The sequence below is a fragment of the Ruditapes philippinarum genome, unplaced genomic scaffold (assembly GCF_026571515.1).
Source record: "Ruditapes philippinarum isolate M1 unplaced genomic scaffold, ASM2657151v2 ctg2182_1_1_1_1, whole genome shotgun sequence".
Taxonomy (NCBI): domain Eukaryota; kingdom Metazoa; phylum Mollusca; class Bivalvia; order Venerida; family Veneridae; genus Ruditapes; species Ruditapes philippinarum.
In genome coordinates, this window is record NW_026856561.1 from 246,707 (window position 1) to 271,300 (window position 24,594).

The following is a 24,594-nucleotide window of genomic DNA, read 5'->3' on the forward strand; positions in this document are numbered from 1 at the left end:
TTTACTAAGTCAAGGGAAATAACTCTACAAATACTGGATAAATCCACAAGCAAAACCCAAGTTGCACACCTACATATGCTGAGCAACCTTCCCGTAAGGTTTAATGACTCTATGCCAAAACATTTTCTAAGTCAAGGGCAATTACTCTAAAAATACTAAATAAATCCAGATGAAAATACCCAGGTGCACAACTACACATGCAGATCAACATTCCTGTAAAGTTTCATGACTGTAGGTCAAATCCTTTTTGAGTTACATGTGAAACAAGTTGAAAATTGCAAATTTTTACTAAGTCAAGGGCAATAACTCTAAAAATACTAAATAAATCCAGACGAAAATACCCAGGTGCACAACTACACATGCTGTTCAACATTCCTGTAAAGTTTCATGACTCTAGGTCAAATACTTTTTGAGTTACATGCGACACAAGTTGAAAATTGCAAATTTTTACTAAGTCAAGGGCAATAACTCTAAAAATACTGAATAAATCCAGGCAAAAATGCCCAGGTGCACAACTGCACATGCTGATCAACATTCCTGTTAAGTTTCATGACTCTAGGTCAAATACTTTTTGAGTTACGTGCAACACAAGAGAACGGACGGACGGACGTACTCACAAAATGGTACTTATGTGACTTTTCCTTTGATCTTTTTGGCCATTTTTAGTCACACAAGGCTTAAAAAAACACACAAGTAAAAACGGAATGAATAGGATCAAAGAGAATTTACTGTTACCCATTGTTCTCCAAGTCACACAAGTACCTCTGGGTTCGTACGGATGGATGGACAGACAGACGGACAAGGGTAAATCTAAATGCCCGCCACTAAAGTGGGGGCACAAAAACGATAGGATTATTTTATACATATATTTCGTATTTAAAAGGGTTTATGATAAATAAAATATTGTAATATATATAATTCGCTTTTGTTATTTATATATAAAAAACCTGTTAATAAGTTTGTTAGAAAAGGCCAAGAGAAATTTAGCTTGGAAATAATTATAGGTTATCATAATTTGAATTTTTTTTACAGGGAGCAAATTAATGAGAGAATATTTTATGCCATGACCAAGGTCTATGGTTTAATGTTCAAACGTAGTACATTTTCATGTCTTGTTCATACTTTGTATTGCACATGGTAAGAAGTGATAAAAGGGAAAGATAATGAAAAAATAAAACATACTAATTTTGCATTATAAAAATAATTTATTGCACAATTTGTATTATACATGTAGTTCACACAATAAAATCACATGTAAATGGCTTGCAATCAACATATGCAAAGGACAATGGTTACAATTGCAACAAACATTTCATTAAAAACAACCATAAATACTCCTAATTAGTAGAAGATCAAATTTTAGCTCTTTTATCAAAGAAAGCAATTGAGCAGTACAAAATGTACTGTATATAAAACAAGGGTGATCAGTGATCACATGTGTCGCCTCATGAAAATTATGAAAATTATGACATGTTACATGGCTGTGTATAAATTGCTATTTTACTATATAACTATACTTAAGCGTATAACATGTCCAAATTTTAATAACTAATAATGTATGTCTTAACATCAATAACACAATAAACTTTTGGGCAGAATACTGTGAAATTATGTATCATATTACAATAAATGCAAATCTGAAAATATTATCAAGTTCTCGGGAGAACGTTAAAATCTCTAAACATACTGACGTGTGAAATAATTTAACTTCTACAAATGATTAAATTAATTGAATGTATTCAAATACAAGAAGTTTGTAGCCTACTACACCAAAACAATGTTTTTTTTAATTCTGCAAAGTTAAATGAAATGTCCCGAATGTATTGTATGACATTGTTCCACGTATGTTTCAAACAAGACATTGAACTGAAAGAAGACTTTGGCTGGACTACCTCTAATCTTGGTGTAAACCATCAGCTTAAACCATCAATCTGTTTCTGAATAGTTTCCAACTGAAATGAAAAATAGATACCCATGTTAACACTAAAATTTATTTTGTTAAAAAGTCTTTTTTAGTTTTCCGTCACAGCAGTACTGTAAACTATATAAGGTGACAGCAGCTTCACTCGTGAAAAAGAAGGCTTCAGAAACCCCATCCATGCATTATCTCCAGCACATCAGTGGATCCACAGACCTACTAGATGCTGAGCTGTCTAGCATGACAGAATCAAAGTACCTAGTGGGATTTAAACCCACAGCAGCGAGAGGCAAGTGGTTAGAAAAGATGTTACCATAACTACTCATACAAAGGAACATACTGTCAGTTACCAAATAGATGGTTTCATGTTTTGGCACCAGCAAATAATTCTTTCTACCACACTGACAAGACTTTCAACAATTGATGGGTTTGCATCCGCGCGGTCTGATCAGGATCCATGCTGTTCGCTGTCAGTTTCTCCACTTTAATAGAGTTGGTAAGCGAACAGCATGGATCCTGATCAGACTGTGCGGATGCGCAGGCTGGTCTGGATCCATGCTGGTCGCAAACCCACTATGTTGGTTTTGTCGTGACGCAGCTCATTTTTTTTTTAAATTCTACATTGTGATGTAAATACAGACTTTACTTATTCTTTAAAATAATACCTGATTGTAAAATTGGTATAATTCATCATGAGTGAACTCCATTCGTATTTTTTCTTTATCTTCCTGCCCTTCACGATGGACACCAAGTTCAAACATAGCATTTGGTAATTTCTGCTTAGTTTCCGTTGATTGGGCCATTTGTAAATTTAATCTCCAATTTATATCTGTAAACTGTAATTGATAACAAATCTCATATTTTTAGATGAAATCAATTTAAAACCTTTAATTGAACAAAAATAAAGTCCCTTTATAAATGTCCTTTTACAAATGGATAACTTTTATCCTAAAGCACAAGTTTATTCTTCCTTTTAAATTTAATACTCCCTTGAAAATTTCTTCAGATTCTAGTATTATATTTTTGAAAAATAATTGGGTCTTCAAATGAAATACTGATTATCGATGATACCAAAGATATGTAAATATCTTTACATGTTTTCAGAGTAAAAACTTCAATTTTTTAAAAGACTTTGATATTTAATGATACCTTTATAAAATCAAACTGTTGATGGGGGACAGTAGTGGATTATCTTCCCTTGATAAAAACCGAGGTTAACCAAAATGTAAGTAGGTCCAAATATTTGGAATCCTTTGCTTTTATCGTTGAGTTTTATATAAGACAGGTTGATATGTCTTAATCAATTATTTACACATGCATCAACAAATATGTAAACCTTAAGGAAATCAAAGTGCTGCAGCACTGAATGCGACGGACATGCAACCGGAGAGACATTAATTAAGGCTTCTTTTAGAAAAAACAAAACAAAACAAAAACAAAACACAAAATATATAACTGAGAAAATTTGTTCCATACAAGTTCGATATTTGTAGAGCAATATATTTTGTGTCCTAAATTGATATAATTCAGATTTTCTACTTTCAAGCACTTAAATACAGAATGAAATTTATGCCTAAAAACTCTGGTCAAACTTGTAAATCAGTGTCCTTATCGATTTATTCTAAGAAATGATATGTAAATAGAAAAAAAAACTATCAACGAAATATTTCTAGAATAAATCCAGGCAAATAAACTTCAAACAAAATACATTATACATTTGAGAATGCTATTTAGAATTGCTTCGTGTTATATCATAGTGGGCATACAGACAATAAAATATAAGTCATTTGTATTTTTATTTCTCTTGGATATGTCTCATTAAAAAAAAATGGTTAAAATCATCAGCAATTAATAGTGTATTTCTTAGATTTTTTTTATTTACAAGGTAAAGATGTAGAGGCCAGAGCACATCGTTTTTATTTTAATTTAAATGTCACTTTTAAAAGCACTACAGTGTTTAGTTGTCCTTTTCAACTTCACACTAAATTCCATTTTCAACTTGTTTGCTTCTTACAATTGTATAGCATTTCTAAAAGTATTGCATTACAATCCGCTGGTTTATTAATTACATGTTTAATGTGTACTTCCTAATCGCCTGTCCAAAAATCAGAACAGGTGAAGCAGAATCTATTTTTAGAATAGCGAAGGTTAACTCATATCATGACCTTGTAAAATATGTAAACAAACCACAAGAATCGGAAGTAGAACTGATATTATAACTTCCTTACCATGAAAGACTACATGGCGGTAAAGTGTCTTACATGCATTTTCAAAAATAGATATTTATACTAGCCATTGTACTGTGTCTAATATATTAATAACTGCTGAATATTCAGCTAAACCCGCGGTATGAGTCACGAAAATAGTTCTTCTTTTATTAATGCGCGAGTTATCCTAGAGTCACGAAAAACTTTTGATTTGTTAATAATAATGTTTTGTATAATGTAGAAATATTTATTTCCTACTAATAATGTCTTGGAACTCAGAGGTTACACCTTTATTGAAGTATAATTTGCTGTCCTACTTTTTCGACAGCGGTAAATCGTTTCAGCAGTCATTTGCATATTGCGCAATAATACTACGGGACTACAACGTTTTTATCAATAATATACGTTCATATTTTAACTTGGATAACTTAATTTGAAATTGAAAAGGCTAAATATGGAAGACATTAAGATATCCAGATAAAGTATGGGAGTTTTGAAGGATCAAATTCATGTACTATTTCTTGGGCTGTTAATTGGTTTAGGACACATTGCGCGAGTGTAGCCAACGAAATCCCATGTGTAGATGACTTAGCTCTGAACGCGCCTGAGGGCGCGTCCGTCGCAAAAATGATTAATTTATGTCAACAGATTCTACATCTTATCGCAATATCTAATCTGAATATTACAAATGATCATAATTAGCCCTAATTAATTCAGTTTGCTACAAAGAAATAGGCGATAAAGTCCGAGTAATCCAATAGCTTAGGGCCTATCTATTTATAGGGAGTACTCAGGGGAGGTTATTCACTACTGTCCCTCATTAGTCCTACTTTATGATTTTATGACATTAATGATATCAAAACTATTAGAAAGACTTGCTTGATTTGGCATTAGAGTCCTTTGTCTTAGATTCTGTATAACTTCCCGTCCATTCGTTGTCCACGATTCAACAATGGCATCAACCTGTTTGTATAAAAAGAATGTTTGTATATTACTGCAAATGTTCTTGATTACTAATAAAAAAGGGTTCAGCTTATAACAATTAGTATACTTAGACCTTTTGGAGTTACTTCCTTTGGACTATTTGGTTATTTTTGTGGTTAACAAATAGTTATGCGGATTGAGTGACTTTTCTTGAACAGTTTAGTAATTGTATTTAAGATATCATGCCCTTGTATGGATGTTGTAAGCCACATTTATAGCCTGTCATGTGAGTCACAAGCATTGAGCCTGAAACTACTTACTGTTTGGTCAACCTAGTAAAGTCACTAGCTAAATCTAAATCTGGCTCCAAACTTTTACACTGTTTTTTTTTACATGCAAGTCATAAAGCACCATTACACAGTGGTGTATAAAGTCTCATCCATAAAGTTGGAGAACCAGGGGCTTAAACTAATGACTTGGGAATTTGTAGTCAGAGTGTTAAATAGACTAATATATTATTTGATAGTAAGTGAAAAATATCAAAAACCTTTTCTTGATCCATTCCTAGTTGAGACAATTGTTGAGAGAGTGCTGCTGGCTTGGCAATGTGGTAAGCTGACTGAAATAATATACCAAAAAAGTTACTTTTTCATTACATTGATGCATATAATAACAATTTGAGTGCAGATAGCCTAAAAATATAAAATTTGTATTTCTTATATAAATCAACTATGTAATTACAAATTAATGTATTTGATGATTTTGTATTTTATGTAATTAAACATTTAAATAATCTATGAACTATAGTAAATTTATATCAATTTATGTAGTTTATATTTATGTAATATTTAAGAATTTATGTAAATAATGTATCAGAAAACAGCTGTTAATTGACTCATTGTCCTTCTACAATCTTACAAGATAACTTCCTCACATGAGACAGAGGTGTGGTGCAATTGAGTAGAATTTGAAGTCAGAATGTGACCTACACTTTTGAGCTGTAATTTTAAAGGGTATTTTGAGGTATTTTGACATGACTGAAAATATTTTTTCCAGGTAAATGTTCCGTTTGATGTAGGTTTTCACCACTAATCATTGTGCAAAATTTCAGATCATACGCGCACTTCGTTTTTCCAGAATAATTATTCAAATTGTAAAACAAGATCAATCAGTAATCACATGTGTCGCCTCATGATGGCCAATTTCATGTTGGGACAAATTTTTATGACAGACAGACGGACAGTGCACAACTAGACTTGGTACTGATCAGTCCTGTAAAGTTTGGATAAAATTGCACCAGTAGTTTATGAGGAGTAGTCCGGACAAGCTTTTGTGTATCTGGCAACACACAGAAAAAAACACCTTTTTATCAAAGGGCCATAACTCGGCCAAAAATCATTCAACCGGAAAACCTTTGCAATATGCGCAAGGACTTGAGCTACAGATCAATCCTGTAAAGTTTCATTGAAATTGCATTAGTGGTATAAGAGAAGTAGTCCGGACAAACTTTAAAAATAACAATTTTTTAAGGGCCATAACTCTGTCAAGAATCATTGAACCGGAAAATGCTGACAATATGCACAACTAGACTTGGTACTGATCATTCCTGTAAAGTTTGGATGAAATTGCACCAGTAGTTTATGAGGAGTAGTCCGGACAAGTTTTGTGACGGACGGACAGACGGACAGACAGAAGACGGAGAAGTGATCCCTATATGTCGCCACTACTCTGTAGAGGCGACACAAAAATGACCCAAATTGAAAAGCGTTTAAACCCTTTTCACTCAAATCGGGCTAAGAATATCATTAAAATATGATTTTCAATTTATTTCATAGTAAATTTCTTAACTATCTTTGCATATATTTCTGTTTAAAGTGCCCCAGCTAATTTTTGGAAGAAATTCAAATGTTATGTTTTTAGGCTTTGAAACCTCAGTGGAGTCCCTTTAAATGAAGATGTTGTACATGACACATTGTCCTAATGTGCTACACATTTATACAAAATTATTTTAAAATCCATATATAAATGTAAAAGCTATATTGTCTGGACAAAGTTTGAACGGAAGCATGGAAATCCAGCCACAATGGAATAAGGGGACATTTCTTTTGTTATTTTCTCTTTTGTTTAATAGAGGGCCAATGGCCCCTTATTCTATAATTATCTTATGAACTCCAATCTATTGTTCTTGTTTGCTCTGTTTACAATTAGATGGCCCCCCTATCCCTATTCATTCGTGCGAACAGATGGATGCTACAAAAACTTTACTTATTCCCATTTTTAGAGGGGGCTGGTGGGCATGATAAACAGATTCACATGACATCTTGTAAATTCTGTATACAAGGATGTATTTCAAGTCTGGAAAGACTGTTGTATGAAAAACTCCAATGTCTGTAGCAGTAATTCAAGATCTGGTTCTGACATACCAAGCGTGCCTTGCAACTTCTCTTCCTCATCTTCGGAAAATGTTCTCTCATCCTAAAAATGATAAATTAACTATTTTTTTACAAGAACATAAGACTATACTGTTAAAAAAACAAGAGTAACTTCCATCATCAATTCATTATGATGGCATGAAAAAAGTATGAACACAATTTTTCAAAAATGATTGTCACTGTCTATAAAATAATTATTACTTGCATGAGGATAAACTGTGTTTGCTGTTTCATTAAACAAGTTAATTACAATCTAACAATAGTTTCAAAGTGTTCAAAACACAATCAATTTTTTTCTAGTTTTTCATCAGACATGTGAACTTTTTTAGATGATCAAGTGGGGGGGGGGGGGGGGGGTCCTCCAAAAGAGGGAGCTTTTAGAATTTGCAATGAACAAAGAAGGAAGTTCTGGCATCAAAAATAGGGAAATTCCTTTAATTTGTGAAAATACACCTTATCTTAAGAAAAATCTTTGAAAATATGGCTGTAGAAAGTGGAAATCTCCCGCTAAAAGTGAAAGTTCACATGTATGGTTTTTCATAAAGTACATATGTATATGTGTGTCCACTAATGTTTGTTTAATAAATTCTAAAAGAAGATTTTTTTAAGTTTTTGTATAACACATATAAGGAAAAGGAATGACCCCCGGGGCGGGGCCTATTTTGACCCCAGGGCTTTTATTTGAACAAACTTGGTAGACACTCACTAGAACATGTTTCATGCTTAGTATCTAAACTCTAGCTATTTGGTTTTTTTCAAAGAAGATTTTTTAAGTTTTTGCAATACACATACACATGTATAAAGAAAATCAATGACCCCCGGGACGGGGCCAATTTTGACCCCAGGGTTCTTATTTGAACAAACTTGGTAGACATCCATTAGAACATGTTTCATGCTAAATATCTTAGCTCTAGCTCTTTGGGTTCTTTAAAAGAAGATTTTTTAAAGTTTTTACTATATGCATATAGGGAAAATCAATGACCCCCTGGGGCGGGGCCAATTTTGACCCCAGGGCTTTTATTTGAACAAACTTGGTAGACATCCATTAGAACATGTTTCATGCCAAATATCTAAGCTCTAGCTCTTTGGGTTTTTTAGAAGAAGATTTTTTAAGTTTTTATTATATGCATATAGGGAAAATCAATGACCCCCTGGGGCGGGGCCAATTTTGACCCCAGGGCTTTTATTTGAACAAACTTTGTAGACACCCATTAGAAGATGTTTCATGCTAAATATCTTAGCTCTAGCTAGAGGTGTCATCGATAAGGATTTTTGTATCTATATATCGGTAATGAATTATCGACGATACAGCGATAAATTATATGACTGCCAGGCTAAATTTTAGCTTTCAAGTCTTTTTAAATGTTTCCTAAGGACACTGACAAAGCAGTTATATTTAGACAAATGCAAAAAAGATAAACTATGAAAACTGAACAATTTGTTTCTTTTTTTATCATACAGCTATAAATGAAAACTATTGAGTTTAAAGCCTTTTCCAATTTTTACTTTAGTTGTTGCTGTTGCTATTACGTAGTTACTGATAATGCTAAATCCCCTCCTTGCCGTTCCAATTAAGCCGGGTTAAATTGGAAAATTATAGTGTTTAGAACTTGAATAATTATTAAAGTTTAACATCTTGTAATCATAATTTTTACAAAGAAACACTGACAAATTTTTCTTGACATTTTCCCTTTTTAAAATCTGAAATTGAGGGGTCTTGACATCCACTTAGCAGATGTGCGAGATTACAACGAAATTAGGCAGCATTTGTTAGAGACACTGGGAGGTAACTTTGGCATTGATTTCCATTTTCATTTTAGAAAAAAATGTTTTTGCTTCCATAACTGTGTATGTCGCTTTTATTTTGACCTTTTGCGACAGTAAACAGGTCTATCAGTTCTATAAAACCTGTTTGCAGAAGTCTCTTTAGCTAGAAATATATGTGCATTCGATATCCGATATTTAAACAAGAGCTGTCGGTAGGACAGCACGCTCGACTATTCTTAGTGCTTGATAGTAAAAGAGCCTTGATAATTTTAAATTTTTTAAGTTCACAAAAGGGCTAATTTTTTTTTATAAATTCATGTTATAGGCCTTAGAGAGAGTCTAATTATACAGTATTGGCTTGACTATTCGGAAGGTAATGTCACAAGGGTGTTTTATTGAGTATAATAATACTAATTACCTATGAATACATAAATTTGACAGAAAAGGTACAAAGGCTTGTTATTAAGATGTTTTATCAAGTAAATCACTGCTTTATTATTATGAATGCATAAAATTGTCCCAAAAAAGGCACAAACCCTTCAGTAGTTATTGAGATAACAGCTTACAAGCAAAACTTTACCATGAATTTCTAAGTTGAAAAAGAGGAGAAAAATCAGCCTGAATGCAAGATAGAATTATGGATCTTTGTCAGTGACCTACAATTATGACCCTAAATGCATATGTGAAGTTTTAAATAAATATCTTTAATAGTTATTGAGATATGTAAAACTTGCATGTAAACATTAACCAAGAGACTAAGTAGAAAAGGGGATATGAATCAGCCTTAATGCAAGATAGAGTTATGGAACTTGGTCAGTGACATACAATTATGACCCTCCAATTATGACCCTAAGTGCATGTGTAAAGTTTCAAGTAAATATCTTTGAAGACCTTTAACCTTTAACCAAAATTTCTAAGTTTCAAAGGGGCAAATAATTCTGCAAATATTGCAGGCAGAGTTATGCAATTTTGCAAACTGATGTACATTGTTACTATAAAAAAGTATTTTAAATTTCAATTGAAAATCTCAAGCAATAATTGAGATATTTGACTTTAGAAAAAAACTTTAACCAAAATTTCTAAGTTCCAAAGGGGCATAATTCTGTCAATATTGTAGGCAGAGTTATCCAACTTGTCAATCTGATGAACCTTGTTACTATAAATAAGTATTGTAAGTTTCAATTGAATATCTCAAGCAATAATTGAGATATTTGACTTTACAAAAAACTTAAACCAAAATTTCTAAGTTCCAAAGGGGCATAATTCTGTCAATATTGTAGGCAGAGTTATCCAACTTGTCAATCTGATGAACCTTGTTACTATAAATAAGTATTGTAAGTTTCAATTGAATATCTCAAGCAATAATTGAGATATTTGACTTTACAAAAAACTTAAACCAAAATTTCTAAGTTAAAAAGGGGCATAATTCTGTCAATATTGTAGGCAGAGTTATCCAACTTGTCAATCTGATGTACCTTGTTACTATAAATAAGTATTGTAAGTTTCAATTGAATATCTCAAGTAATAATTGAGATATTTGACTTTACAAAAAACTTTAACCAAAATTTCTAAGTTAAAAAGGGGCATAATTCTGTCAATATTGTAGGCAGAGTTATCCAACTTGTCAATCTGATGTACCTTGTTACTATAAATAAGTATTGTAAGTTTCAATTGAATATCTCAAGTAATAATTGAGATATTTGACTTTACAAAAAACTTTAACCAACGCAGACGCCGACGCGGACGCTGACGCCGGGGCGACTACAATAGCTCTCATATTCTTCGAATAGTCGAGCTAAAAATGGAATCAATATCGAAATCGGATAACAAAGATCGTCGATACACCAATATCGATTGAATCGATGACACCCCTAGCTCTAGCTCTTTGGGTTCTTAAAAAGAAGACTTTTTTAAGTTTTTACTATATGCAAATAGGGAAAATCAATGACTCCCTGAGGTGGGGCCAATTTTGACCCCAGGGCTTTTATTTGAACAAACTTGGTAGACACTCACTAGAAGATGTTTCATGCCAAATATCTAAGCTCTAGCTCTTTGGGTTTTTTAGAAGAAGATGTTTAAAGTTTTTTCTTTTGGTTGCCATGGCAACCACAGTTCTGCTTGGAATGGAATTCTTTGAACAACTTTGTTAAGGGTTCACACAAGGAACATCCGTGTGAAGTTTCATTATGATCTGCCTTATGGTTTCAGAGGAGATGTTGTTTTAAAAGTGTGAACGGACGACAGACGACGGACGAAGAGTGATCCTAATAGCTCACCCTGAGCATATGCTCAGGTGAGCTAAAAACCAGAACATTGAGAAAAAAAACGGTGAAAAGCAAAAAACAATTGTATAACTTTTAAATACAGTACGTAGATGAATATCGAACATAAAAGCACAATCAATTAAATGTAAGCCTATCCAGGGAATAGAATTTTAGAATGCTATTTCACGGAACATGCAAACCTTCCTCAATCACAATGATAAACAAACTTCGATCTACTGTCCGTAAATGACGCAATTACCAGAGACCAACAACAATTATTTTCGTTGCTTTTTTCCATTTATAAAGGTGTTGAAAATTAAACTTACTGAAACAAAACAGGATTATTATGACAATTTTGTAAACTATTTCAATTGACGTTATTCAATTGCAACCAAAATGCTCTTTTTTTCTCACCATCTGGAGTAGCTAAAGAGACTTCAGCGAACATGTTTTATAGTACTGCTAGACCTGTTCGCTGAAGCCAATCCCGTATTGAAAGTCAACCAGAAGCATGACATATTTATGCCATGCTGTAATTCAATAAATTTTCGTGATCTACACAAAAACTATTTTTATACAGGTAGTTAGATATATTTGGGACTCTTCAGTCTATATTTTTGAACACAGAACGCAGGGTTTCTATTGACGCACATTTCCTGCGTCCTTGACGCAAAAATAGTAACCTAGGACCCTCAATTACTCGAAGTGTGCGTCCATGGGGACGCAAATTAAATTTTCCTCCGTAAATATCATTTGGAAATTCCTTCCGCTTCTTTAAAGGAAATGACGTAATTTGGTAGACGGGTTCTAATATTGAATACAGCAGAGTTATCTTTCTTTCAATTAATTACAGTTTAATACGGAATAAAACGGCGCACACTAGAATTTAGTCGACCTTAAAAAAGCGTCCCAGTCTATGCGTTTTTTGTTATAAAATAAATCGTAAAACATGTCGGCTGCTCCCCCAATTTTAATGAAAAGTGGCTAAGTTAACTTACTTAACTTAACTTACCCGTGGCTCGTCCAAAACGTGACGAATACGGATATGAAATGCAGCCATTGCGTCTCAACCAAAAAATGTAATCCATTTGCCTCGGAAAATGGATGTTTGAACTTCCAAAATAGTAGATACATTTGTCCGTCATCAAGACGTATATGCAGTTAAACAATTGATAAAATTAGTCGGACCAGATGTGAAACATCTTGACTTTATGCAAGTTGCACAAACATTCAGCCAAATGAAAGAAATGAAAAAATAAAAAGTAACAATAAATAACAAGCAATTATCATAGTATTGCAAGCAATCCATAAGTCCCCTACCGGTTAGAACCCCATCAACATTCTGAAGGGCCATTGGCCATTTACACTAATGTTTCAATTTTTCTCTATTTTAAGTAAATTTGTTGGAAAAGTTCTTTAAAAGTGATCACAGGAAACAGTTTTTTATGAACAGACAGACAGACGGACTGAAGGACAATCTAAAGTTAATATTTAAAATAGGAAGAACAGATAAGACATGCATAATCTCAAGACTGATATCTACCCATATGTCAAGTTTCATAAAAATATTTCCAGTACTTTTTGAGTTATCACTGGATTCAGTTTATGTGTAAAATTTGCCATATTTTCAGTCTATGTGTTGCCATAGCAACCAGAATTTTCAACATAGGAAGAAAAGAAAAAGACGTGCATAATCTCAAGACTGCCATCTACCCATATGTCAAGTTTCATAAAAATATTTCCAGTACTTTTTGCGTTATCACTGGATCCAGTTTATGTGTAAAATTTGCCATATTTTCAGCCTATTTGTTGCCATAGCAACCAGAATTTTCAACATAGGAAGAAAAGAAAAAGACATGCATAATCTCAAGACTACCATCTACCCATATGTCAAGTTTCATAAAAATATTTCCAGTACTTTATGCGTTATCACTGGATCCAGTTTATGTGTAAAATTTGCCATATTTTCAGCCTATTTGTTGCCATAGCAACCAGAATTTTCAACATAAGAAGAAAAGAAAAAGACGTGCATAATCTCCATACTGCCATCTATCCATATACCAAGTTTCATAAAAACATTTTCAGTACTTTTCAAGTTATCGCGGGATCCAGTTTTGTGGACTGACGGACTGACAGAAGGACGGACAGAAGGACGGACGGTAAACCTAAAGTCCCCTCCGGTAAACCGGTAGGGGACTAATAATTGTGTATAAAACTGTGTATATATAAATGAAATTAACACAGTCACTTAATCATAACCGGAAAAGTTTTGCCAAGAAATTACAATATCTACATATTTCCAGTCTGAAAATCTTTGTGATATTTTATCTTAATATATTCTAGCACATGCAGTGGTACTCAGAGCACAAACATGCATTAATTAATGCATCAAAGCACTTGACCATAATTATGCAATAATGGTATATCTTTAAATATGCATTATTCAGGGCACCATGTCAATATGTCTGACTGCCGTATGACTTAATGATTCTAGTCACTTTGTAATCAAAACAAAATTGTCAAATACAGTCGACATTGTATTAAGAGACCACTCAAGGGACTGCCAAAAAGTGGTCTCTTAATAAAGTGGTCTCTCAATAGAATTCTGGAAAATTCAAGACTTTTTTATGTTACAAGTCATAGATATAATAACATCTTTATATAAAAACAAAAACTATACAATTTTATATATTTATTACAGTTTCATAATTACATATATGCCTTTCGTTTAAAAAAGTCATCAATATGTGTTTGTTTTTTAAAAAAGAAATTTTAGGAAATTTGTGTACAAATATGATCTCGCTCATAATACTATTAACAGGTCATTTTGACCTTGAAACAAAGCATATTGTCATATATTATTAATATGTTCATACACATCTCCTGCTAAACATACTTTCAAATCATCAGCCAGACCTTTAGATAATTTTTCATTCAATATGTTGTAAACTTCTTGTTTTTGTCAGCAATTTAGTTTTCACACTACCCCGATTACAAAACATTAAAGATTTTGAGATCTTTCATTATTTTTTTTGTCAAAGGAACATATTTAATGGGGTACTACATGTATTTTATAAAGCATCAGATGAGCACCTATACACCATCAGCAATGAAAGGCTCGGTTCTGTAATGTTTAGTCCACTACGTTTCACGATTTTATTTCGACTACAAACGATGGTATTTGCTATTTACTCAGACTCAATTCCATGCGCGATTTCCTCATTCAATTTATCCGGTATAATTAGTTGTCTGTCATTTTTTCGCTCGTTTCGACGTCATTTTCGATTTGATTTTCTGGAAGGGAGGTCACTTTGTGCACATGACAAAACTGTGCCAATGCGGTGTTGTGATAAGTTATTGCTCTGACAAAATATGTCACAATAAATATTACTTTTGGAAAACTATTTCTTTCTTTCCAATTTTGAAACGATTGCAATTGTTATTCAATTCGTTTTTAAACGACAATTATTTGTGACGGTCTAATTGACGGCCGTTTAATAGATACTTTAAGACCAATGACCATGAAAAATATTTGTTTGTTCAAAACCTACTCGCTAATTACACAGGTGAGAATGTCCGTAGTGACGATTGTTTGTCACGGCCGTTTAATAGATACTTTAACACTGAATTTTGTACATGTGGGCCGACATTTAGTGGCCGCTGGCCGCGATATAAAATCGTCGTTTAATGGAATTAACTTATATAGTAAAAATCATCGGGAGGGATTTTATGCGGCCGCTTAATAAAAAAGTCGCTCAATAAAGGTGGACGCAAGTACGATGCCGACTGTAACTAATTATTTCTGTGTTAAAAACTGGTCTATCTATATGAAAAACAAACAAACAAATGACAAACATGAAATTATCAAATGAAATGTATACTTTTATGCAAGAATAGCACTTATGCACATTTTTTGTGCATTAACATCTGCAGAAACACTGAATTCCCAAGTTTTAAATACATCAACGTGCCTCTGCAGATGTTAATGCATGAAAAATGGTGCATTGACCATCTATTATACTAGTATATTAAAGAGTTATTCAACCTTTGATATAAACTGAGTCTTGTATTTAACATGAATATATGTGGCACTGATGGGTATTCTGAAACAATAAATAAAGGCACTATCATGAAAGAGTGTGACAGATGGAAAGTTTGAAGGACAATTGGGCACTAATGTGCTCTCAAAAGAATTTTTACAGGTGGCATAAAAAGGTAGAACAGACAGATTCAAACGCAATACCAACCTCTCCATTAACATTACTGGACACAGTTTTAATCACAGAAACTTTAGCAGTGTTGTTTGCTAGTTTTTTGTTGAGTGCATCTTCCACAGGTGAGGTAAATTCACAATCACACTGTATACCCACACATTCATCAGGCACTAGAGTCCAGGTAACATTGTATTTCCATATAGGACATTCACTGTAGCCTGCAAACACACAAGGCGAAGAGCAATGTGAATCAAAATGCACACAACATGATAATATGTAAAAACATTTTAATATAAGAAAATATGCCTTGTGCAATAAACTAACCTTATATGAGAATAGTTAATTTAATGCATGTTACTATTCAATTTAAATGCATAAAATTTCACTCAAAATAAATCCTTACAAAAATCAATCAGTTGAATGAATAAATCATTCACATATTATTCAAAATATTTAGGATATCTTTAATTATATCAATTTCTTTAAAAATTATCAAGTGACTTTCTTTTAAGACAACATAATCCTTTACATTAATGTTTTTCTTTCATCGTGAACTCGAAGGCTCCTCAACTGACAGTTATGGATAAAAGGGATTAAATACAAAATATGATTTACAAAGAAATGAGCAGTAGTATAAACCTATTTCATAAAGTAGACCTACAAACAGACAGCATAGAAGTGTAGACTGGTCTTGCCTATATTGGTGGAATTGGCAGTTACCAATGGTAAAAGTTAGAAATATTACTAGAAGATACATTGTGTAACAATTACCATCGAGGACACAGTCTGGTATAAAGTCTGATGGAGTCCAAGTTCCATTTCCTGTACATGTATATTGATCAACTTGTTGTTGTAAAAACACTGAGTTATCTTTACATGTTGCTACGCACATCTCCGTCAGTCCATGCTGTTTACATGCCAGTTGGACACTTGGTGGTACATGAAGCCTAGGACATCCAGTCTCCACTGATGTTAACAAACAAGAATAACAAGCGATTATCTAAGTATTGCAAGCAATACAAAAGTCCCCTACAGGTTAGAACCCCTCAAGAAGTTTGTTGGCAACATCCAGAAGGGCCACAGCCTTTCAATCATGCCATTGTAAAAGCCATGAATTAATTTTTTTGAATTCTGAGGTAAATCTTCTGGGTTTGTCTGTATTATTGTACACATAATGTGTTAAGTTTCCCTGCCTAATATGGAAATCATGTATAGAACAACAGAAAATCAAAGCATCAGAATTTTCTCCGGATCACTATTTACAGTAAACTTCACCTATAGCGAACACGGTTATAGCGAACTTCCGGTTATAAGGAACAATTTATTTGGCCCGAATTTTGCCCTTCTTTATTTAATACAAGCAATTATCATAGTATTGCAAGCAATCCATAAGTCCCCTACCGGTAGGAGCCCAAGCAACATTCTGAAGGGCCATTGGCCATTCACTTAGGTTCCTATTTTAAGTAAATTTGTTGAAAAAGTTCTTTAAAAGTGATCACAGGAAACAGTTTTTATGTACAGACAGACGGACTGAAGGACACTTTAAAGTTATTTTTTAAACATCCCTGTTATCAAAATATAACATTTTTAAAGTCCTATCATTATTGAAGAAGTTGGAGTAAAAAGTTACCAATTTCTCAAAAAAAAGTCTAAGTTCAAAAGGGGCATAATTCTGGAAATAGTCTTGCTAGAGTATTGAACACTCACAAATGTTGAGTGATAATAAGAAACATTTATATGAAGTTTGAAGTAGATACATTCAGAAAAGAAGTTATTAAAAAAAACAATGTTTTTTTCATGAAAATTTTTAAGTTCAAGGGAGGTAATTCTGATAAATTTTGTGCTAGAGTTGTAAACCTTGTCACATATGATGTGGTTGATGACAAGCAACTTATATTTAAAGTTTGAAGAAAATACCTTAAGAAATAAAGAACTTATAGTGAAAAAACTTAAAAACTAGAATCAGAAATCTTGAAATTCAGTCTATTTGTTGCCATAGCAACCAGAATTTTCAACATAGGAAGATAAAAAAGGATGTGCATAATTTCCATACTGCCATCTACCCATATGTCAAGTTTCATAAACATATTTTCAGTACTTTTTGTGTTATCACTGGATCCAGGTTATGTGTAAAATTTGCCATATTTTCGGTCTATTTGTTGCCATAGCAACCAGAATTTTCAACATAGGAAGAAAAGAAAAAAACGTGCATAATCTCCATACTGCCATCTATCCATATATCAAGTTTCATAAAAATATTTTCAGTACTTTTTGCGTTATCGCGGGATCCAGGTTATGTGTAAAATTTGCCATATTTTCAGTCTATTTGTTGCCATAGCAACCTGAATTTTCAAGATAGGAAGAAAAGAAAAAGACGTGCATAATCTCCATACTGCCATCTATCCATATATCAAGTTTCATTAAAATATTTTCAGTAGTTTTTGCGTTATTGCGGGATCCAGTTTTGTGGACGGACGGACTGACGGACGGACAGACGGACGGACTGACGGACAGACAGACGGACGGAGGGTAAACCTAAAGTCCCCTCCGGTAAACCGGTAGGGGACTAATAAATGGTTTATATTTTTTTATTTTAATTATCGATAACAAGGTCAATAAAAATGCATATGTAGTTTGACAATGTATATAAATGTAAAGAATTAAACCTAGACAATATATATAAGTGATACCTTACTTTAAAGTAATAAATGATTAGGACCCTCATATTTTTCTCTGGGACCCTCATATTTTATGAGCACGAGTCCCTGGGACTCTTAAATAAAAATTCCTAGTAGAAACCCTGAGAACGTTAGATTGATGAAATTATGCCTCAAAGTTTATCAGTGGGTTCACATTTCATAAAATTCGTTGCCATTGCTGCCCTTATTATCACGTGACTTAGCGAGAATTTAGGTTCAGATACCTTTGCATGACATTTGGTGACCCGTGACCCAAAAAGCTATTTTTAATTGAAAACATGGCTCTGCAATAATAACGGTGTATTAATTCAATAACAGACATTGTACCAAAAACATGTTATTTTTTTTGAGTAGACATATTTTTTTGAGTGATGATTCATGACTTATTTGTTTGTTTTTATTTAAAATTATAGACCCTTTCATTTAAGATCGTATTCAAGTTGTCGCCCTTGGATGACGTCATTGGGGGATACGGTGGACAATGCCGATACGATTAGGTACAATAATAGAGGGATATAATCTTAATCCTTTCTCTTTTAAGATTGGCAGATTGAAATTGCCAAAATTTTGTGTAATTGAATAAGATATTACATAAAAAGGAAGGTGAAATGAATAAATATGTTTACTATATAATATGGTTAACGATTTGGTTTAATAGTAGACCATATTCCTGGGTAACTGATCATGATTACCATTTTAGTAAGATTCTTAAAAATGAAAATTTTACCAGACAGTTAAATCGTACTAACTTGCTAATACCAGAGATATAGATAATGTATCTATGTCTCTGCTAATATACAATACCCAAAAGATATTTTGAGTTTCAAAAATCTAAGGATTCGATCTGTTGTTGCGTAATAATTAATTGCAAGATACTGGTTTATTAAAAATCATTTTGATTTTAGCATTACTAAGACAAAGAAAAGAAAACAATATAAATCTATGTAATTTCAAAAAAAAAAATGTAAAGGCATAAAAAGTAAAAATTCTTTTGAATGTACTCGTACATGACTGTATACTACATGACTGTATACTATTTGTATCTGCAAAAATGCACTCTCAAAAAATCTTACATCACATCACGGATTTATAATATAAATCCGTGATCACACTAATATATTTAAGCTGGTAAAGTAATATTTTCAACTTGATACTTTTTAATTATACTCTGCTTATCAAATATTTATAAAATCACACAAAAAAACAACAAAAACAAGTTGTGAAACACGTTCACAGAAATTCGTTATTAACTGAATTATAATTTTACGTATTTTTGACTGTGCCAGTTGGTAGGACTCTGGATCGAGTATCAAATCAGTAAGGCATGACCAATAAAGTCCCTAGGATGATCCATAATAAAATTCGGACCATAAATATTTTGACAACTAACAAAAGTGACGTAATCTGATGTAATGTTATATCTCTAAAAAAATGCACCCTGGTGATTTATGATATCACAGCCAAGTGCCGCTTGTATATATAACATATGCACCCTGTTAATTAATATGTTACGGCCCAGTGGCGCTTACATATACACATCTATTTATATATGAAATAAGTTACAGGGAAAAGGTCTTTAAAGAATAGATTATTAATATTATCGTTTGTTGCGAATCTAAAATTATAAAAAGCAATGCCATATGGTTTTCGCTCTTTCCGGAATATTTATAAAATTATATCCTTCACTGGTTCTTTGAAATATTTTGTATACGGCATAATGAAAAAGAATCAGTAAGTATTGACATAATGCATTCTGTTATTGTTCTATTAAAGCTTGAAAAACAATCATTAAAAGACATTGGCAATCTTATTTTCAGGTTTGTCACAAATACGCCGGAATTTTCTAAATGACAGAAAATAACACAGAAAACTAGAAAATGGCCATTTAAATTTATAATAGGCAATTTCAGTGTGTATGGGTGTTTATAAAATATTAAAATTTGATTTAGTTACTAGCTTTTTATCCTGGCATTTGAGAAAATCTAGATCTAATAAATATATTCACTTTGAAATTTCGCTGTTTCACTCCGTAGCGACACGGATTTATAAATCCGTGGTAGCGAGAATTAATCTCAATCTTTGCTTTTGTATTTTTTTCTATTGTCTTGATATTGAATTTATGTATGCATGCGTAAATTTTTACATGTTATAATCATAATTGAACGATCAGTATTTACGCATTTAACTTTTCAATAAGCTAACTTTCTATGCGGCATGCATAGTTTTATCCCCCATTTACGTCACATCCGGTAAGGGAAGTAACTCTTCACTGACTGTTATCGCTTAAATGAAAGGGTCTATACACTTACTAAAAAAAGTGTATGGTTTGTTACTAAAAATAGATGCTAGAAATCCCAAAACTTGAAGTCCAGCGAGATTTCACTTGAAAGCAGACTCCAAATTGGTAAACCTTCTCTACATATTTCCCTATTAAATAGTTGGGTACACAATGTCATTGAAGTTTCATTTAAAAACAAAACATGAATTGATTCAAAATTGATTTTTTTATCAAATGGTATTTTTATTTGAGCCTAATTTGATAAATAAGGGTGATTTTAATAGGTTTTTATGTATACCTGCACACGGACTGTGAAAATTCTGGTGGCCTTTGCAAATTGGGTTGATCCATAACTTTACTGTTGCACAACTTCAAAATAAAAGCGACTTATAAAGTTATGGAAGAACTCCATCTGTAGATGACAAAGATCGATATCATTTGTAGTTTCTTCACTGTAGCCAACATCTTTAGAAGTATAGTAAAACTACAATGGTAAATGGGAACTTACAAAGTAGTACACAATGGATGTGATCAGATAAATCTTCAAAGCTTCTGATGCGTCCGCTCTGCAGGAAGACCAGATTAGAAGAGGCAGGAACACTGCGATGTCACTCGCGCATCACTTCCGGTTCAGGTCAGCCACCACTATTGGGATTGACGGGCAGCTACTACACTACACTCCTCCCCTTCCTATTTTTGAAGTCTGGCCATCCGATCAGACTGTGAGAATCTGACCCTGCACTCAACTCATGAGGCTACAGACCTATTTCCTGGTTTCAAACCAGTACTGGCACGGTACCTGAACCTTTTGGTACAATGCCTAAGAGTGACCGATTTTAATCGATCACCCCAGCCTCCGAAGAGACTTAAACGGGCTCCCCCTCCGAAGACACTGAGAGCGCTGGGGGATGTCTCTCAATGTACAGCCTTCTAGCATTGGCGGAGGCCACTCGGAGGAGTTCACTCCAAGTTTCGGTTCGTGCCTTTGCTATCTTGGCCGCCACCCACCCAATCATATATGGTGTGGATACTTTACAACGGGGGGGATTAAAGTAGGGGGCATCGGTTTCCAATAGCAACCGAGACTGTTCAACCAGGCGTATGGTCTCCAAGTATTCACCTGACCCACAGGATATGGCTGTAAAACCTACATAAGTGTTAGGAAAAGTACCTATCCACTTTTGCAAGATCGCTGGTGACCCCGTAAAGCAGTGCAAATGAATCAGCTGCTCCCGGTTAACTGAGGGATGTGCCGTAAGCAAATGAAGCATAGATAGAATTGCTTCATCCGCCAATTTTGAAATACTACGGCAATGGAGTACCAGAACATGTTCGGGCAAGAGATAATTGAGGATTCTCTCTACCGTCAGCATCTGGTCAGCCCACTTCTCAGGATCCTCAGTACGATCCAAGCCAATTTCCCCGAGACCTGCTACCTCTAGGGGATAATTGCTGTTTCTTGGTTAAAATCCTCGCTTAAAGTCATAAAATATCAAATGCATTTTTGACTTTGATATAATTTCAAAAAGTGCCATACAGCTAGCCAATACAGTGCGTTCTGGCTAGTTGTACGTGACTCACGTACGACTAGAAGTTTTGGCTAGACGTACGGGCACGTACGGCTATCCACTTCCTTCAAAAATTAAAGTAAAAAGGTCATAAAATATAAACTTTCCTTCACAGCATTTTATGCCTCGGTTTTTTAGTTTATTCTTGTGTGCAATGACAAAAAAATGATATGGCACCATGTCGGCGATGGACAGTGATTATCTAAATAATGAAGACATAATATTTTTTATCCGAAAAATCTTATCCGAGCAATACGTAAGATTTTCGTCATTTATCAAAATTTCCTCAAAATAGAGCCTTGTGAAGGCCTACAATGACTTATTTCATTTATAATATTCTCATCAAAGTTAGTTTACAATATAAAGAAATGTTTAAATCGTCTTAGAACAAATACTAAGTCTTAGAAACCTGGTGGTGGAAAGTAAACATTAGCGCCATTTTGACCGGTGTACCAATCGTAACAACTCGGCAATCTCCGTCAAGTTCGGAGAGCGAATTCTTGAAGTCGCCTGCCGGTGTAGCTACATGTCAATATCACGAGTCATTTCGGTACCATGACGTTTCGGTCCTAAATAACCAAAGACAGTTCGGTCCCGGACGTTTCAGCACTGTACCAAATAGATTCCATTTTCAGTTCAGAATAAGTCTTAATCACCTTTACGTGGTTTAAACCAGAAATGTGATAGTATTTCAATAAATGAATGAACAAATGAATGAATGAAAGAATTAATTGATAAATTAAGCTAATTACGATTTTGCAAATAATGAGGCTAAATACATGTAGTAGGAAAACAGCAATCAAAACAAGCAGAATAGAACATATAAACTTTTTTTCAAAAAATATATTATAAAAACAGGCATTTATTACCAACAACTTTAAAAAAAAATATATTTTATAATAATTAAAAACCAAGACACAAATCAATACATGAAACAGACATTCTTTATCAACAACTATTTAACAGTAGTTTGTTCGTTTATTTAAGTCTCTTTAGATTCTCACATTTACAAACATAGTACATAAAATTCATATACATTTAAAATACATGTAAGACCAATCAACTGAGATTTATAAGAGTTTATAAGAGACATATATATGTAACTATTATCACGTGTAATACATGTATAATTATATAATATGACTATTTACGTATAAATAAAAATATAAAAACTAGAATACTCTTCTTAATCTGATTTATTTTTTAAATTGCTATAAAAAATTATGTTGCTTGCACAACTATTTTGTAAAACAAAAGCTAATTATAGAAAACTGGCAACTTGAAGCAGGCCTGAATTTTTCTTGAAGTTTTGTGCATATGTACTGGGATATACGATAACTTATCGTATGTCCCAGATATGTACGACAGAGTTAATATTGCGTTATCATTTTCCCCCTAAAATCATCAAAGTATGCTAGTAACGTAATTTTAGTAGGTAAAATATGAGCTGTGTCTACCCACAAAACTTAATGAAAATCATTAAATATTCTAAAGATGTGAGTCATTTTGGCCCTCGGTGCATGATTTATCTTTACGATTTGCTCAGCATCTTTACAGGCAAAGTCACCAATATATGTAAGAGAAGAATCTTTTCCAAAAATCATTTCCCATTAACTGGTGGGTCTTTGTTACGACAATAACCTTGGTCTCGGCTATTTTGCTTAATGGCTGTGGAAAGATTTTTGGCAAAGGAATACTTGAGGAATACTTCTGAGATGACCTTACAAAAGCTCTTCTTCAACAATGTGGTCAGCTGAGCTAAAAAATTTAGCAATGAATACTGCTTTTATAAATCTAAAGAAAGGACAAACCAAATTGATCGATGTTTTATATGACCATTTGTCTGTATACCTACCTAAAAAGATATTCTAGTTGAAACCTTAACTATATGGTTTGTACAAAATACCATATTCATACAGTACAACTGTTAATAATTTAGTTACACTATTTTGATTTAATAAATCTAACTTATTTCCCGATAAAATTGAATAAATAAATAAATAAATAAATAAATAAATAAATAAATAAATAAATAAATAAATAAATAAATAAATAAATAAATAAATAAAATAAAATAAAATAAAATAAAATAAAATAAAATAAAATAAAATAAAATAAAATAAAATAAAATAAAATAAAATAAAATAAATAAATAAATAAATAAATAAATAAATAAATTTTAAGATATGCATGAATAATTCAACCGATAAACATTAACACATACACAGATGGCCGGGGAGACCGGCCAAAGGATGCCTTTTAATTATATATATACCATTCATTTTATCATTTTATATAACTGTTCTTAGAACCACTTTCCCAA

The 24,594-nt window shown here is 33.0% G+C and overlaps 2 protein-coding genes across 2 annotated transcripts; both read right to left on the reverse strand.

Annotated features, from left to right (window-relative positions):
* Positions 1–1,185: 1,185 nt before the first annotated feature.
* LOC132747007 (COMM domain-containing protein 10-like) lies at positions 1,186–22,704 on the reverse strand. Its single transcript, XM_060736311.1, has 6 exons — positions 22,681–22,704; positions 7,473–7,524; positions 5,597–5,668; positions 5,005–5,088; positions 2,584–2,754; positions 1,186–1,952 (listed from the first exon to the last, which is right to left on the reverse strand). Exons 2-6 carry the CDS (start codon positions 7,521–7,523, stop codon positions 1,914–1,916), a joined length of 417 nt encoding a protein of 138 aa, XP_060592294.1. The 5' UTR covers position 7,524; positions 22,681–22,704; the 3' UTR covers positions 1,186–1,913.
* On the reverse strand, positions 15,639–16,689 carry LOC132746997 (uncharacterized). Its single transcript, XM_060736302.1, has 2 exons — positions 16,498–16,689; positions 15,639–15,944 (listed from the first exon to the last, which is right to left on the reverse strand). The coding sequence occupies exons 1-2, from the start codon at positions 16,616–16,618 to the stop codon at positions 15,709–15,711; spliced, it is 357 nt and encodes a 118-aa protein (XP_060592285.1). The 5' UTR covers positions 16,619–16,689; the 3' UTR covers positions 15,639–15,708.
* Positions 22,705–24,594: the final 1,890 nt, after the last annotated feature.

What these genes read in the sequence shown, in the direction of transcription:
- LOC132746997 (XM_060736302.1), bottom strand. Translation starts at nt 16,618, where the DNA reads ATGTGCGTAGCAACATGTAAAGATAACTCAGTGTTTTTACAACAACAA. An exon ending in ACCAGACTGTGTCCTCGATG is followed by an intron (nt 15,945 to 16,497) that starts GTAATTGTTACA and finishes GTGTGTTTGCAG; the next exon opens with GCTACAGTGAATGTCCTATA.
- LOC132747007 (XM_060736311.1), bottom strand. Translation starts at nt 7,523, where the DNA reads ATGAGAGAACATTTTCCGAAGATGAGGAAGAGAAGTTGCAAGGCACGC. An exon ending in GGACTCTAATGCCAAATCAA is followed by an intron (nt 2,755 to 5,004) that starts GCAAGTCTTTCT and finishes TATCAATTACAG; the next exon opens with TTTACAGATATAAATTGGAG. An exon ending in TATACCAATTTTACAATCAG is followed by an intron (nt 1,953 to 2,583) that starts GTATTATTTTAA and finishes TTTTCATTTCAG; the next exon opens with TTGGAAACTATTCAGAAACA.